The sequence below is a fragment of the Pituophis catenifer genome, unplaced genomic scaffold, assembly GCF_029215685.1.
Source record: "Pituophis catenifer annectens isolate HBS135680 unplaced genomic scaffold, rPitCat1.0.hap2 SCAF_4, whole genome shotgun sequence".
Taxonomy (NCBI): domain Eukaryota; kingdom Metazoa; phylum Chordata; class Lepidosauria; order Squamata; family Colubridae; genus Pituophis; species Pituophis catenifer.
In genome coordinates, this window is record NW_027256884.1 from 100,217,835 (window position 1) to 100,233,659 (window position 15,825).

The 15,825-nt window shown below is 37.0% G+C and overlaps 1 protein-coding gene across 1 annotated transcript; it reads right to left on the reverse strand.

Annotated features, from left to right (window-relative positions):
• Positions 1–128: 128 nt before the first annotated feature.
• On the reverse strand, positions 129–11,486 carry SLC19A2 (solute carrier family 19 member 2). The gene is made up of 6 exons (XM_070943804.1): positions 11,289–11,486; positions 9,250–9,858; positions 5,087–5,309; positions 4,068–4,260; positions 1,781–1,922; positions 129–710 (listed from the first exon to the last, which is right to left on the reverse strand). Exons 1-6 carry the CDS (start codon positions 11,484–11,486, stop codon positions 582–584), a joined length of 1,494 nt encoding a protein of 497 aa, XP_070799905.1. The 3' UTR covers positions 129–581.
• Positions 11,487–15,825: the final 4,339 nt, after the last annotated feature.

Sequence of the window (15,825 nt, forward strand, 5' to 3'; positions counted from 1 at the left end):
TATACAGTTGACACTTCAGGAGTGGCAACAAAAGAGAACTAAAATCTCTAAATTTATCAAAATCACTCCACAGAGTGAAAAATGTTTTGACTGCATATACAGAAAGTTCTAACTGTTATTCAGAATGTGCAATTACCAAACCTGAGCAGTATCCTGCTATGACCAATTTATTTCAAAGGATGCTGCTGATTGCAGCTCTATCACTGTGCCACACAGTTTCAGGCTTCTAAAAGTCAACGTATAAAGAACACTGAAAGCATAGCTAGGCTATGCTTTTTAAAAAACCATCACTTTCCATTTACAGTTTTATGGTCTGGCTAAAGAAAAAAAAACAGAAAAAAAATTTCCCCATGTAGACTTTGTCTACAAAAGGCACGTTGATGCTATGTTGTTAAATACAGCATTCTTACTTATATAAGATGAATGTGTTCTACTAACATATGCTACTAATATAGTACAAATAAGAGTCAAATACAATACAGATAGTGTTTTTAAAGTAACAATAGTTGCATAAATATGAACCATCATATTTAAAAATAGGTTTGCCCCACTAGATATCAAATCTGTTCATACTTTGTATTTTAAGCATCATCTGCAACAGCATCATTTCTTCTCCTTTCCTTTCTCCAGAAATTCTTGATAATACTGTATGTGCCACTTATCAGGAACAATACTGCTATGACAGCAAAATAGCCAGCATAGATCCTGAACTACAAAAAACAAAAGAAGATTTAGTAAATGGAGGAGTTAATGTTCACTAACTTCTCTCATAGCAGTTACAATCATGAGACAGGTTAAAAATAACTTAATTGGCTATGGATTTATTTAAACACAACTGGAGAAAGGCATCTTTTAGATCTCCTGTCTCAAGAATCATAATTAATTATTAGATTTATTATAGCCGCTCAATTCCCGAAGACTCTGTGTGGCTTACATCCCAAAACCATTAAAAATGTAATAACAGAGCATAACAGTTGAGAAGAAAAAATATTAACACCACAAAAGAAGCTTTGCTAACCCCAATTCTGGAAACACAGCCAGGTCAGAAGGTTTTCCAGTACCCTAAGGGAGGGGGAACCTTACATATGTCTTCAGGAATGCTATTCCAGAGAATAGGAGATGTGACAGAAAAGGCACACTTCCTCACTCCCACAGGATAGCAACATTTAATCTGGAGCACACCTATTGCAGGTGGACAGAAATTATTGGAGATAGTTAATCCTGTAGATAACCAGACCCTATGTTATGAAGGATTATGTAGGTGATGACCAGTACTTTGAGTTGCGCCTGGAAGCTACATGGCAGTCCATGTAACAGCAATGACAACTGGGCATATATTAAAGCCTGTTATTGCTGATACCAATACATTTTAGACCAGCTATAGCTTCTGATGAACTTCAAGAACTGTCCATATGGAACTATGTGGGTCATGAGGTGATTAGGGCATACATGTCTATTCCTTCCCATGTAGACATGAACTACGTGGGTCACAATTTGTCACAATTCTGATCTGTATTAAGAATGTAAAAAAAAAAACCTCTTAAAATAGAGGGGGCAATGTACTTTTTGCCCTCCAAAAACAACTTATAAGGCCTCTCACGTTTTGAAGATACTCAAAGGTAGCCTTTCTAAATGGTATTATGATGATATTACATAATATTTGATGTATGGAGCATATGAGAACTGAAGTCTAATTTCTTTGCAAGGTAACAAGTTATGAAAAGTTGTCTCTTTTCTCTCCCCAATCTCTTCCCACCCAATCAAAATTAATGAATCTTACCTGTTTGATTATGTCAAGGCCAAGACCTTTTGCATCAACAACTATCAATGTGAGTACTGTCTGCAATGCCAGTGCAATAAAAGTATTAATACCAAATACAAGAGCATAGCGCTCTACACTTAGATTTGCAGCAATCTGGAACCTTCACAAAAAGAAAAGAAAAATGAACTTAAACAAACAATATATTTCTTTATCACCTACAGGTGATCATCAAAATGAAACCATATTGGTTATATAAACTTTTTATTGTGAGTTCCATTCATTTCGCACACGGACCTTTCTGAACCTTAAATAAAACATATGAGGTAGGAGAGTGCTCTTTTTTTTCCATCTTTTGCCTTATCTATGTAAAAAAAAAACTTTCTATCCAAGAGTTCTGAAGGACATCAAATCCCAAACTGAGAAAAAGGAAAAAGGTAAGAGGGACTAAGGCAAAGTAACCTACAGGTAAAAGAGTTTTCAAACTCATATGTATTTTCATTTTATTTTAAAGTAGGCATATCTGCAAATACAGACTCTGGGAATAATGAGAATCAACTATAAAAAACTATATTTAATTTGTCTTTACATATTTTCATAGACCAGGAGTCGGGAACTCCCTATCACCATTCCCAGAAGGCTCAGCTGATATAAGGCTTAAGATACCAATAACCCCCTTCCTCAAAGGAGCTTGGATAGCTCAGCAGACTAATGCATTGTAATTTAACTCCAGCTGTCTGCAATTAGTAAGTTCGAATCTCGCCAGGCTCAAGGTTGACTCAGCCTTCCATCCTTTCTAAGGTAGGTTAAATGAGGACCCAGTTTGTGGGGGCAATAAGCTGACTTTGTATAAATATACAAAAGTATGAAGGCTATTGCTTAACGCATTGTAAGCCGCCCTGAGTCTCCGGAGAAGGGCGGCATATAAATCAAATTAAAAAAAAAAAAAAAAAGCACCATTCCTTGTACTGAAGCTGTACCTATTTCCCCTTGGCAAAGACCTAGGAGGAATGAAAGAGGAAATAAGTTTTCTGCTTTATGGAAAAAAGAAAACACTCCCTATTTCTTCCTACACAGAGCATTTTTAAGACAAGTGGATCAAGTTTGAGAAGATAGGTTGCCCACAAATGGCATGGATTGTCCCTGTTCTGTTATATATAAACTTAATCCATTAATCCACAATAACATTTCCTTTCCTAATAGCAAAGGGAAATTCAAAGCCACTGAACTTCTCTTAGTAATTTAGTGTCATCTATGCAAGGGTCTCCAACTTTGGCAACTTTAAGACTTGTGGACTTCAACTCCCAGAATTGAACTCTGGGAGTTGAAGTCCACAAGTCTTAAAGTTGCCAAGGTTGGAGACCCCTGATCTAGGCAGAAGCTATAAAACAAATAATAACTACAGCAGAAATTCAATTTGGGGAAAACTGATGAGGTACAGGAATATTAAAAGCTACAAACTTAAAGGAGACAATGGCTTTCAAAATTATATAAAAGTTATAGATAATGGAAGAAAAGAGCTAGGATGTGAAATGGAGTAAGGGGAAGGTTCAATTAAACCTGAACAGAGCTCGAAAGAACCAAATAGCTATGGATGAGAATAAAATCAAGCAATGCAGCAATCATTACAATATTAAATTCCTTTCTGGAACGAAGAAAGGTCTTCTCTGGAAGTTTGAGGATCAGAAGGTCAATTGTGTCTATCACAATCAACCGAAAACTTATAGATTACAAAATGTATTATATATAACCACAAATATTTTCTTTCTCACAAACTGATATTCAGTTTCAGCCTTCAGATATGAAGCATTCCCCATATTTATCTTGACATTTAAAAGGGTTCCCCATCTGCTTCCATAAAAGTTTAGTGTACTAGTCCAACATCTTAGGTTAGAGGTTCCAGAAATGTGATTCTCCACAAGCAGCACATTTACAAATTTATAAGATATAGATACTTTCGTAACATTCCCAAATTCCAGCCCCATTTTAATTAAACAAATTTATTGCTTTTTGTTACGTTGTAATTCAGCAGGTGATGAAAACACATTCAAACCTATTTTAGTTATTTGGCTATTTTATAGCTTCATTGTGACAGAACTGAATCTTTCAGACAAACACAGTGAATCTACTCCAAAAGCTATATGACAACATTTCTCAACATTGGTACGTTCCATATATACTGGGATAGCTCTCTCATTAAATTATTTAGAATTTTGGGGATCTGCAATCTCATCATATATATATGATATCTGAGCAATGGCAAGATTGAAAATATATAAAATGATGAAATATGCAAGCGCATACTTACGTTGCAATAGTAATGAGCAGCATATAGACAATTCGAAATGCCATGTAGGAAGCATAGCACACCCAAATGTTATGAATAGTGTCCATAATATACACAGCTGCAGCAATGAAGAGGGAGAACATAGCTAAGACTATTTCACCCCAAGTAAGAAAAGACATTTTTATGTATCCCACAGCAAATACAGCCACAGCACCTATAAATGGAAAATCCAAACAAGTTAGAATGCAAGAACAACTATGTCCAGTAGACTGTATATTGTGAATACTTTTTCAAGGGAATCTTCCAGGGATCAAAATCAGAAAATACAAGTCAGTAATAGCTTCGCTAAGTATTTGCTACTTAACTTTCACATCAGCAGAAAGAAGGAAATTAGGATTTCTTATGGATATCTTCTACAGAAGGTTCTATAAATACTACCATCTCCATATAATACAGGGGTGTCAAATTCAAGGCCTGCGGGCCGGATCCAACCCACAGGGTGCTTAAATCTGGCCTGCATGGCCGGCCTGGAAATAGCAAAGTAGTAGCCCACAGTGCCTCTGGCAGCCAAAATGGGGCACGGGGCCCGCACACTCCCGCCCCCCGTGCCCCGTTTTCAGCCTGGAAAGCCTCCTGCAGCACTCTTGCCAGCTGGGTACTTAAATCTGCCTGGAAATAGTTTTGGCTGCCAGAGGCATCATGGGCCAGTCTTTTGCTATTTCCAGGCCGGCAGGTTGCTGCAGGAGGCATCCATCCCATCCCATTCCACCCACCTGGCCACCCCACGGAGAACTACAACGCTGACCCAGCATTCGAAGAAATCCAGTTTGACACCCCTGATATAATAGTTCAAAATTATTATGACTAAATTGCTAATAAAAACAACATCACATGAATTCGCTTAACAGCAATTTAGTAGAGTGCTCTTAAACAAAATGCTCTTTATACAAATATTAGTAAATATTAGTTTTGACAATTCCAAAATGCAACAATATGCTTCACTGATCAGAAGAAGAAAGCCAAATTAAGAAACAGCTTACCCAACAATGTGGAAACTGCTTCCACAGCACCATTATAGATCTCAGAGGTCTGAGAAGGCAGCACGGTTTCCCACATGCCTTGAGTATAATTGATGACCTGGAAATAGCCACATGTTGACAGGGCCCACCATATAGACCAGCAAACCAGAGGCCAGGAAGAGTAACACTGTAAGATGTCCTGCCAGAGTTCCTTGATTACCTTCATAATGTTCACCTTTTGCTCCTATATGGATTAAATAAATTAAAATTTCAACTAAAATATACCAGACTTATCTTTTATATCTATCATATTACAACTGGACTAGTACCGATCCAGATAAACTCTGAGAATATTATTATTCATATTATGAATTCGAAAGAATTCATAACAAATATCACAGAGTTCTCATTTCTCCTTAGGTATAGAGAAAGTGCTGGAACTTTGTATTAGTTCTATAATCTTAGTTGAGGACAATAATCATTCCTATGTGGCAAGTATGAATACTTTTCATTTATGAATGTTTGTCGACAAAGCAAATCACTCTCTGACCATAATTCTGCTTATTGAAATATGTTCTTAACTCTTCTTTTGTGCTTATTTCTATTACTAGATAAATTAGTAGAAAGTAACACTAAATACAGCTTTGTATTCTAATGAATGTGGAAATATTTGGTATTGCCAATTCTGGGGACAGTATTCTGCCAATCAATAATCCTGCACAGAATAAATTGTAAAAGGGGCAGACACATTGCTTCCCTCACCCTATATGTCTTTCTATTGTACGGGACCTTTTAACTAAATTAAACTATGAGTACAGTTACATTTATGCAAACATTTGCTATTACACGGAAGGATATTTCAAGCAATTGTTCTGAAGTTGGTATTCAGTTCATGCATAAATATTTCAGCATCAGACAGGCTCCCAATTATTTCCAAGGCTTTCAGAAGTATATAGTACAACTAACTACCTTCATTTCATAAAAATCCAAATAAGTTCAAACATTATTTTGCGTAGTTCTGTAAAAGATGTCTTTCCTTTTACTATCTTAAAAACAAAGCAAGCAATCGTCAGGTTTTAATAAATCTGTTGAATAATTCCATTAAAAGTCTGAATAACATGTGATGGCTAAGCGATGTTTGATAATAATGGAAATGGTTCACAAGAAAACTATCACCAACTGTTGCAGAAATAATAGGTCATCTATTTTAGCATGGACTATTTAGCATGTGCCAATAATTCTTTGCTTCAGATGTGGGCAAACATTTACAATATAGTTCGATAAGAAAATTAATGGCACTCTAAATATGATACATTTGAACAACAAAGTTTGGTATCCATATCACTGATCTCTCCCCTTAAATGACCTTGTTGCTAGGTGAATGGTACTTCTCAGTACCTTAATTACTTTCCATAAATGAAAAACAACCATGGGCTCTCTCAAAGGTTCACCATGACTACAATCAACATAAAAAATAAGTGTTCTTTTCACACTCAGTGTGTAGAGCAAAGAAGGGTACTAGAGTATTTTTCACAAAATCTTTCAGTACAGTGGTCTTCATTTAACAACCATTCAGTCCGTCATCAAGTGAATAAGTTGTATTTATGACCAGTCCTTGAAGCTCTGGCTATTGCAACAACCCTACAGTCATATGATCGTAATCTAGGACACTTGGCAATCTGCTTATATTTCTGGCCACTGCCGCATTCTGCAGTCATGTAATTGCAATTTTTGATCTTCCCTGCTAGCTTCTCACAAATAGTCTATGGGGAAGCCAAAAAGAATTGGAATACACAATCACATGAGGTCCTTGCTTAATGACCTGTGAGGTCTTCAAACTAAGGTTGCTTAGTGGCATGGTCACATGACATCATGCTTTTTTGCCTGCATTGTTTAGTGATAAAAATTCTAATCCTAACTGCTATTCTAACCCAATGACTGCATGTAATATAGAAAGAGCTCACTAAAAACAGCACAAACTTATCGTACATTCTGAGTAAAGTCTCTGAACATACAGATAGTAATGCCATCACCGTTAGTTGCTTGTACATAATTATAATATTAAAGCAACAAATGAATTTCAATGAATCTACGAAAAAAGCCGAAATTTTGTATCCACAATTTAATATAGATACTTGGAGATGATTCACACCCTGGCCAGTGTCTCTTTTCACTTTTACCATCAGGCAGAAGACATAGAAGTATAGCCAGCTGGACAAATAGGTTTAAAAACAGCTTCTACCCATCAGCTGTCTGACTCCTTAACACAATATAGCACTACAAACAGATTAATATAATGAATTTCATTGGTGCCAGTGTAGTGTGTAATATGTATATACTATGATATAAGATCATACACCAGAGTAATATACATGTTGCACAGAATATGACATACATATGGAAGCGTATGACTAGTTTTTTTCCCTAACTACTTGTATAAAGATTAATTTTTATATTATTCATGTTGTCTTGTATTCTTGTATCAATTGCGCCAGTAGAGGCTAAACCAATTTCATTGTATGCATGATGTTCAATGACAATAAAGGCTTTGAACTTTGAATCAGGCAAGTGTTGAGGTTAGAATTAATCAATTTTTGTACATGGGTTTAAAAAACATATAGTTCATGGCTGTCCAATCTTTTGACTTGCCCAGGCCAAAAGATTAATATTATTATTTATCATTAATATTAAAAATATGTTCTTTATCTCAAAATAGAATAACAGTATAAATGAGTAAATGTCACAGTCCTTCATAAAATATTACAAAATCCTTACTTTGTAGATATGTACTGTAGGTTTCTTAGCAACAACGTATCAATGGTTTGCTACAACATTCCTCTAGTTAGTTTCTCACCACCCAGCTTTTTTATCTCTTCTTCAATCCTGATAAGGAGCATCTGTCTATGGTTGCTCCATAATTATAGAATAACGAGTTACCAAAGGTAATTAGCAGCCAGTAGACCATAAATGACCAAATATTACATTTAAGTAACATGCTTTCATATTTGGTTTCAGAATATTATCAAAATACTAACAATATTTCTAGTATTCTACATTAAAACAGCAACCCTAAACTTCCTGTTAATGGGACTTATTGCCCATATATAAGGTACATCATATAGAAACACTAAGCAAGAAAAACTTGTCTTTTCTCAATTATACTTAAAATGGGTTTAGATATACAAGCCAAATAAACACAAAGCAAAGAAACCACAAACCAATTAGCATTGGATATAATGTATTTTGTTATTATACTTCTTACCACTAGAAATGTATGCATTTGGCAATATAAAAGCATATACATTATTTTCCAGTAATCATTTATTTTGCTCGTTTGTACTCCAACTTCATTATTTTTACAAATAACTCAAAGAGGTGAAGTTATCCTACACACCTTCCTCCTTCTCTTTTCCCCAGAGCAACAACCCTGTGAGGTGGTTTGGGCTGAGAGAGAATGAGTGGCCCAAAGTCACCCAGCTGGCTTTCATGGCTAAGGTGGGACTTGAACTCACAGTCTGCACTTTGTAGCCTAATCTTTATTATTTCATTTTCATAGCAGAAATGCTGGAGTATTGTGTGATTAAGAAATCTAAGAAATGTGTCACACTGCAGTGCAAGTAGTTTTCTTCACAAAAAGTGGGATGGGGGTGGGGGGTGGAAGAGAGATTTGTTCTGAATCAGACAAGCAGGAAAGTGAAAAGCCTTTCTACCTCTGTTCTAACCATGGCAGCTAAGCTTATGTAAGTGGCAAGATGACCCTTTTCCCACCCAACTAATCCTTAACGTTATGTTCAGATTTTCATTAAATGATGTCTAGCCTAGCCATAGCTCTCTTTAACTCTTTTTAGAAGAGTTGGCTAGAGTTATAGCTAGGAGCCTGCCTTGCAAGGCAAATGGATTAGCTTCCCCCCCCAAAAAAAATGTGTTTCCCCCAAATAATTAGATTTTTGTGCATATTGGCATATTTGGTTTGTCTATATTCTGTAATGTCCTTGTTTTGGCAAGCAATAGGATCTCACCAACACAACTCTGATTAAAATCTCATCACCAGAATTTTAAATGGTCAAACAGAAGCATCAAAGGGGAACAGGTTATTGATCAGTGCAAGTTCATCCAATTGAAAACAAGTGCTAAGTGGCAGACTATATTTTCCACATACCCAAGGCAAAAGGACTAGTACTTACTTGCTCCTCTGCAGGATGCTCTTCTATATTTAATGGAATCTTCAATTCCACATCTTCCAACCCAGGAACCTTCTTTAAGGCAGGATCATGTTGGATAATTGTTCCGTTTTTATAATTTAAAACTTTCATCTCCTTACTGACCTGGAGGCTTGAGTGATGGTGGAAAAAAAAGCTTTTCTGTGGCATGGGCAGAGACCAAGCTATTGCAAAGGCAACAGATACAGAAGTAAGTGACACCACATTCAAACTGAATAGGGACCAGCCTGCAACAGATACTAGGACTTGTCCACAGACAGAGCCCACAGTATAGCCCACAAGGGCAGCACTTCGACAGTAGCTTGTGACTTTCTGGTACAAGTTCAAGTCCACAACACTATAAATATAAGAGTAGTAAGCAATTTCTGTTGCAGTCACTAATCCATAAAAGAATTCCAGGAACTGAACAGCTAGAATTCCTTGGGAGTAAAGAAGCATAAACCATGTTACTATAAGGCTTAGTCCTTGTAGAAGGATGACAGGCTTGTATCTGAGATAATCGGTTGCCAAGAAGACTGGGAACAGCAGCACTAAATAAGAGTACGTCCATACTGGATAAATTTCATTGAAGACCTACAAAAAAAGGAATATTATCTTTATAAAAAAGAAATTTCCATATATATATATATATATATATATATATATATATATATATATATATATATATATATATATATATATATATTGGTTTTGAATACTGTACAAATAAATTTAAAACAGAATTATGTAGAAATGAACATATAATTGCTAACATAAACTTTTATTAAAATTTGAAATGAAAAAAAAAGTGACAAATCAGAGTAGAAATGTTGGTTATGAAATACAAATTGTACAATGGTAGAATAAGTGGATTAAAGGACTGAAATTCACACATTAATATCTTAAAGACAACTTTTATAAAATGATGTATCATTGGTATTTGTGACCAGAATATTATCTAAAGTGTAGGAAGGAATTTCAAATTTATGTTGCAAATGTGAACAAGGACACCTTTTATCATGTTTGATGGACATATAGAAAAACACAGACAGACAGACAGACAGAGATATATAAATATAGAGACACAGACATAGACATAGATATATAGATATACCGTGTTTCTCCAAAAAAGAAGGCCGGGTCTTATTTTCTTTTGATGCCTGAAAAACCTGCTAGGCCTTTTTTTTGGAGGTTTTGAATTATTGACTCACCTCACGGCAGTGGTACTGACAGCCCTGCCCAGCAGAAGCCTGCTGCTGGCCCACATCTTCTGCGGCTGTTTGCTGCCACTCGCACACATCACCCCGGCCTCCGTTTCGCCTTTAGATGCCTGTCGGAAGGCATCTGCAGCCAATAACAAAGCTCCATATCGATCCAGAGCTGTTATCGGCTGCAGATGCCTTCCAGAAAGCCCTCTGCAGAAGAAGCGGCCGCAAAAGAAGGCAAGGCAGATGTCAGGGTGTGCGAGGCCTAGTAAGTAGGGCAGCTCCACCCCTTCCCATCCCCACTCTAGCTTATTTTTTAACTGTGTGCCTCGCCCCACCCCCTGCACCGTGGGGTGGGCGGGGTCTTAATTAGGGCTAATTTTGTGGGTGGGGATTCATTTGATCGCATATGCTCAAAAACGTGATAGGGCTTCTTTTCAAGGTGGGTCGTCTTTTTGGAAAAACATGGTATATATATGTGTGTGTGTGTGTGTGTGTGTGTGTGTGTACGTATATATGTATGTATGTATAATTAATTCAAAAAAAAATAAACATTAATACATAATTGAAACCAGAAATGTTTCTTTTGACTTTGATTTATATTCCTTGCAGTCATCTGCTGGTAAGCCTTCTTTCTGAGAGTCGTTGAGACTCCTTGAAGGTTTATCTGTGCCCTCCATTCTTCCATCCTCCACCATTCAATCAGAGGGGAAGAAGCTTCTTGAACGAGAAGCGAAACGTCCTCAAGGAAAAACAAAATCCAGTTGCATTTCCGGGGGGGGGGGATCACTTTCGGGCCAATTAGAGAAGAGATCTCACCTGGGTCTCGGTGAGGTTCTTGTCCGGTCCCAACAAGTAAGGTGTGAGAAAAGGTTCCGACGGTCGCAAGTTGGCAAAGAAACCGTAGCCACACAGCACAGTCGTAGGAAACCCCCAAGCAAAACGCCGCGGGAGCCGCTTTGCGCGGCCAGGGAACAACCGGGACCGGAGTCCTTCCAAGATATCCGGCGTTTCCATCTGACGAGCCCCGCAACGGGGCGACTCTCAAGATCCCGCTTTCAGCGGCAGCTTCCGGACGGCAGCAGCCTCGTCGCTGGATGGCCAGAAATTCTACCGGCAACCCACGCGACCAAAGGCACCTTGGCCCCTGCGCAGCAAACAGTCCCGCCTCCTCGCTTTCGTTACCATCTGCGATTGGGTGGAAGGGGAAGAAGGAAGTCCAAATCAATGAGGGGGGAAGGTTACTAGTTGATTGTAGAACAGCCAATTGGATTGCTTAATTCAGGCCACACCGCCGTTGGCTTTATTTTGATAGGTCGTCGTTTCCCTGTTTAGAATAGAATCGAATTGAATTTTTTATCGGCCAAGTGTGATTGGACACACAAGGAATTTGTCTTGGTGCATACGCGCTCTCAGTGTACATAAAGGAAAAGATAACGTTCATCAAGATAAAACAAGTATTACTCTGTGGTCTCATCCCCAAACTCCCCAAACTTTAACCTAAGACTGTCTACTGTTGACCTCACCCATTCCTGAGAGGTCTGTAAGGGGCGTGCATAAGAGCACCAGTGTGCCTACCGTCCCTGTCCTAATGTTCCCTTTAATTGTACTCATTTTATGTATTCAATTCATGCTTATACTTATATATATTATCTAATACGTACTCGACAAAATGAAATAAATAAATAATAAAAAAAGTATTGTTTTAACTGGCGCGTTTTGCGGGAAAAAACTGGAGTAGTTTCGCAGGTGGGGCTGTTATGACCCGTTGCTTTAAGAGGATTGCATTCAGGGCTGTGACATCAGTGGAACTAGTAGAGAAGAATGTTTCCTAGATAGGGAATATCTCCCTTGTGGGATGGGTGGGTGTTACCAGTTGGACAAGCAAACCAGCATCTAAATACGTTCTCAACCTCTGTTTTAGGAGCGATTTATTGCGATTATTAATTTATAGCTGTCCTCAGTCTTGAGTTCTTTGCCATGCATTCTTCTCCTGTTCTCATAAGTCTTTTTAAGTGTGGTGTTGGGCAGATAGATGGAATCAACGGTTGAAAGGAAATAAGTCACGGTGGGAGCAGTTGAAGTATGCCAGTATGGACTCTATAGGCGGTAAGAAATGTGTGAGATCAAACGTTTAAGTCTTTATCTGGCTTTCCCGGGAGAAAGCAGGCAGTCTGGTAAGATTCTTGTGTGCCAGTGGAGTCAATAGTAAAGGAACTTCTGGACCTGCATCTCAGAGTCACTTGGATTGTTTGTGCCTGACAGATAAGTACCAAGCGATCTTGTGCTAACTTTAATAAGCATATAAAAGTAGCAATAATAACAATCATCCTAGTCATGAGATCACTGGTAGGGATGAGAAGAGATAGGATAAATCAAGCACTCACGTGCCTACCGTCCCTGTCCTAATGTCCCCTTTTATATGTATCCATTTCATGTATTCATAATCATGTTTATACTTATATCTGTTATCTAATACATGCTTGACAAAATAAATAAATAAATAAAATAAATAGAATCTGGAATCTATCAGTACATGCATGTACTTTCTAGATAATGGGATAGCCTATAAAAAGCAATATATTGTCCTGCATCCTAGCTTGCTAGAATAATATAAGTGTGCTTAGGGTTCTTATGATAGATAGATCAAGTTTTACTAAAACTGACCAATGCTGTCCTTCTCACTAGCAGGGAAGACTGCATGTGATGTTATAACGGAGATTGCTATCTTAATCTACTTTTGCCTCTAAAAATGCTTGGTAAAAACCTGATTGGCAAAAATATGGGTAGCTGAAATCAGTACTTGTGGGCCACTCTGTTGACGACCATAATGTATGGCTGACTTTAACTTGGAATATAAGAGGAATAAATTTTACAAACAAGGATTGAAAGAATGAATAACTTATTAGATAGATAGACAGACAGACAGACAGATATGGTTTGTGTCTGAAACTAAAGGAAAAGGAAAAATTGTAATAGATCTGAATAGAAATTGCCTGATTTCAGGATATAGTTGATAAATACATGTATGGAAGCTAAGGTGTATGCTTAACTATAAACAAAGCAGCAGCATAACAGTATGGTCAAATGGGTCAGTGATGAAATACTGCTTCATCACAACACACGCTTCACTCCCTTTTATGTTCATTATAACATCACTTTGTTTATTAGATTTTTATACTAATTTATCCTTTATTATTTTATAAGTAACTCAAGGAGGCAAACATACACAATCCTCCTGTTTTCTTCATAGGGTTGCCAGGTCTGCTTCCCAAAAATAGCGGACAAGCAGGGGGGGGGTGTTAAGTAGTAAAAAAATAAAAAAAAAATTACAATTAAATTATATATTTTCTTACAAACATTTTAACACGTATTAAAATAATCACTCCAAAACTTTACTTAAAATTCAAAACATCAAATATATTATAATAATATGTAAAATATTAAATTACATTTTACTTTCCTGTCGTGTGTATTTTTTATTTGACTGCGCAGCTTTGATAAATTCTGTGTTTAAGGAATAATTATTTAATTTCAGTACAACGTTGAGAAATATTAAAAAATATACAAAGTTCACTTCGAACTGATGGTACAAGCAGTCGGTTACGTTCGTCAGTCCACAAATTTCCCATGACGCTGAAAATTCGTTCAACGTTTGCATTTGATACCGGAATTGATGCACAATACTGGAACAGTTTCAGTAAATTCGGAGCTGGCTCTTTCTTGAAAAAGTATGTCCACTTATCAAGGGATGAATCGCCCTGCAGATGAACATAAACTTCTTCTAAGGCAGAAATTTCATCGAAGAGAGTGTTGGGTGGAAGTTCTTCTCGCCATGGTGATAATAACCAGATGTTCGTCATTTCTTCTAAAGTTGGAGGATTATTGCGATCAATTAGATTGAAACAATTTAGCGTCTCATCTACTGAATCAGTGAAATTATACCACTTTTCTAGGTACGCAATGGCTGTTTGATACATGTTGATGGCTTCTTTCTTGAACTTTTGCACGGCATTCTCAGGCAAATGTTTTTTACGTAAGGCAAATAAAACTTTCATTCCAAAAAACTGCTCATTGTATTTTTTTTTTTTGCAAAGAATCACGCAGCTTACACATAATAATGTGAAGATCACATGCAAGATCTTGCTTTCCAGCTTCAGTAGGGTATCTTGCATTATTGACATGAAGAAGTGCGTGAAATATAAATACAATTCTGAAATTGTTGGTCCATCGTCCTTTGCGAGTTCATTTTCCTGATCCAAAATAAGGTTCCAGATAACCTTATGGCACTCATCAGATCCAAGAGAAATAAAATACGATTTTAGAGGTATCCAGTTTAAAAGAAGTCTTTCGACCGCTTTAAACAAACTTAACCAACGTGTTGGAACATGGCGCAAAACTTTATGGAATTCTGACTCGCAAAACTCAAAAAATGATTTCAACTCTTCTCGTTTCTTCGCAGAATTTGAAAATTCGGCAAAAACCTTCAGCACTACATTTTCGATATCAAAAGATAACTGCTTTAATGCATTTTTTGCGCTGTTGTGTAAAATGTGATTATTGCAATGAGCAGCTACAATATTGTCATTTTCCAGCAATAATTTTTGGTAAACAGATTTGTTCACTCCATAATTGACCGATGCATTATCTGCTGAGTAAGCGGAAACATTATTTATTTCCAATTCGTTATCACTAAGAATTCGACACAGCTGATTTTTTATTGATGTAGAATCTTCGAAAGAATCCTCATAAAAGTCTAAAATTTTCACACACAGTCCTTCTTCACAAGTAAAATATTGTGCAACAACGGGATACATTTTGTGATTTCCCTTGTTTGATGCGTCAGTGGAGAGAGAAAATGGAATTCCAGTTTTAAGATCATTGAGAACCAACTCAATAGAAAAAGGATACAAAACCTCATTGACAATACCTGATGATTTGATTCTTCCACAAGACATCTTTTTTACGATTTCTGAATCATCAAAAATTTGCTTCATCAATTTAATACCGCAATCTTGAGCCAGGAAAGAAATATGGTGTTTGATCCCATGGTAAGTTTCAGCCATTTCAGCTACAGTCACTTTCTCACTGAAAGAAGAGTCTTTAACAATGAAAAACGAATTGATTCGCTTGTTGCTGGAAGCTATTTTCTCCTTATCTAAATGATTTTTTGTGCTTGCATGCTGTGTGACAGCTTTTATACCGTTATATTCAATTGTGAACGATTTCTGACACAATTTACAGTAGACCGCCCGTCGTATTTGTTCTGTCGGTTTCGTTGTTGGTAATCCATGCAAAAGTAGCTTCCCAGTCTTTGGTGTATTTGCACACTCCTCTCTTTCGTTTTAAAGAATTC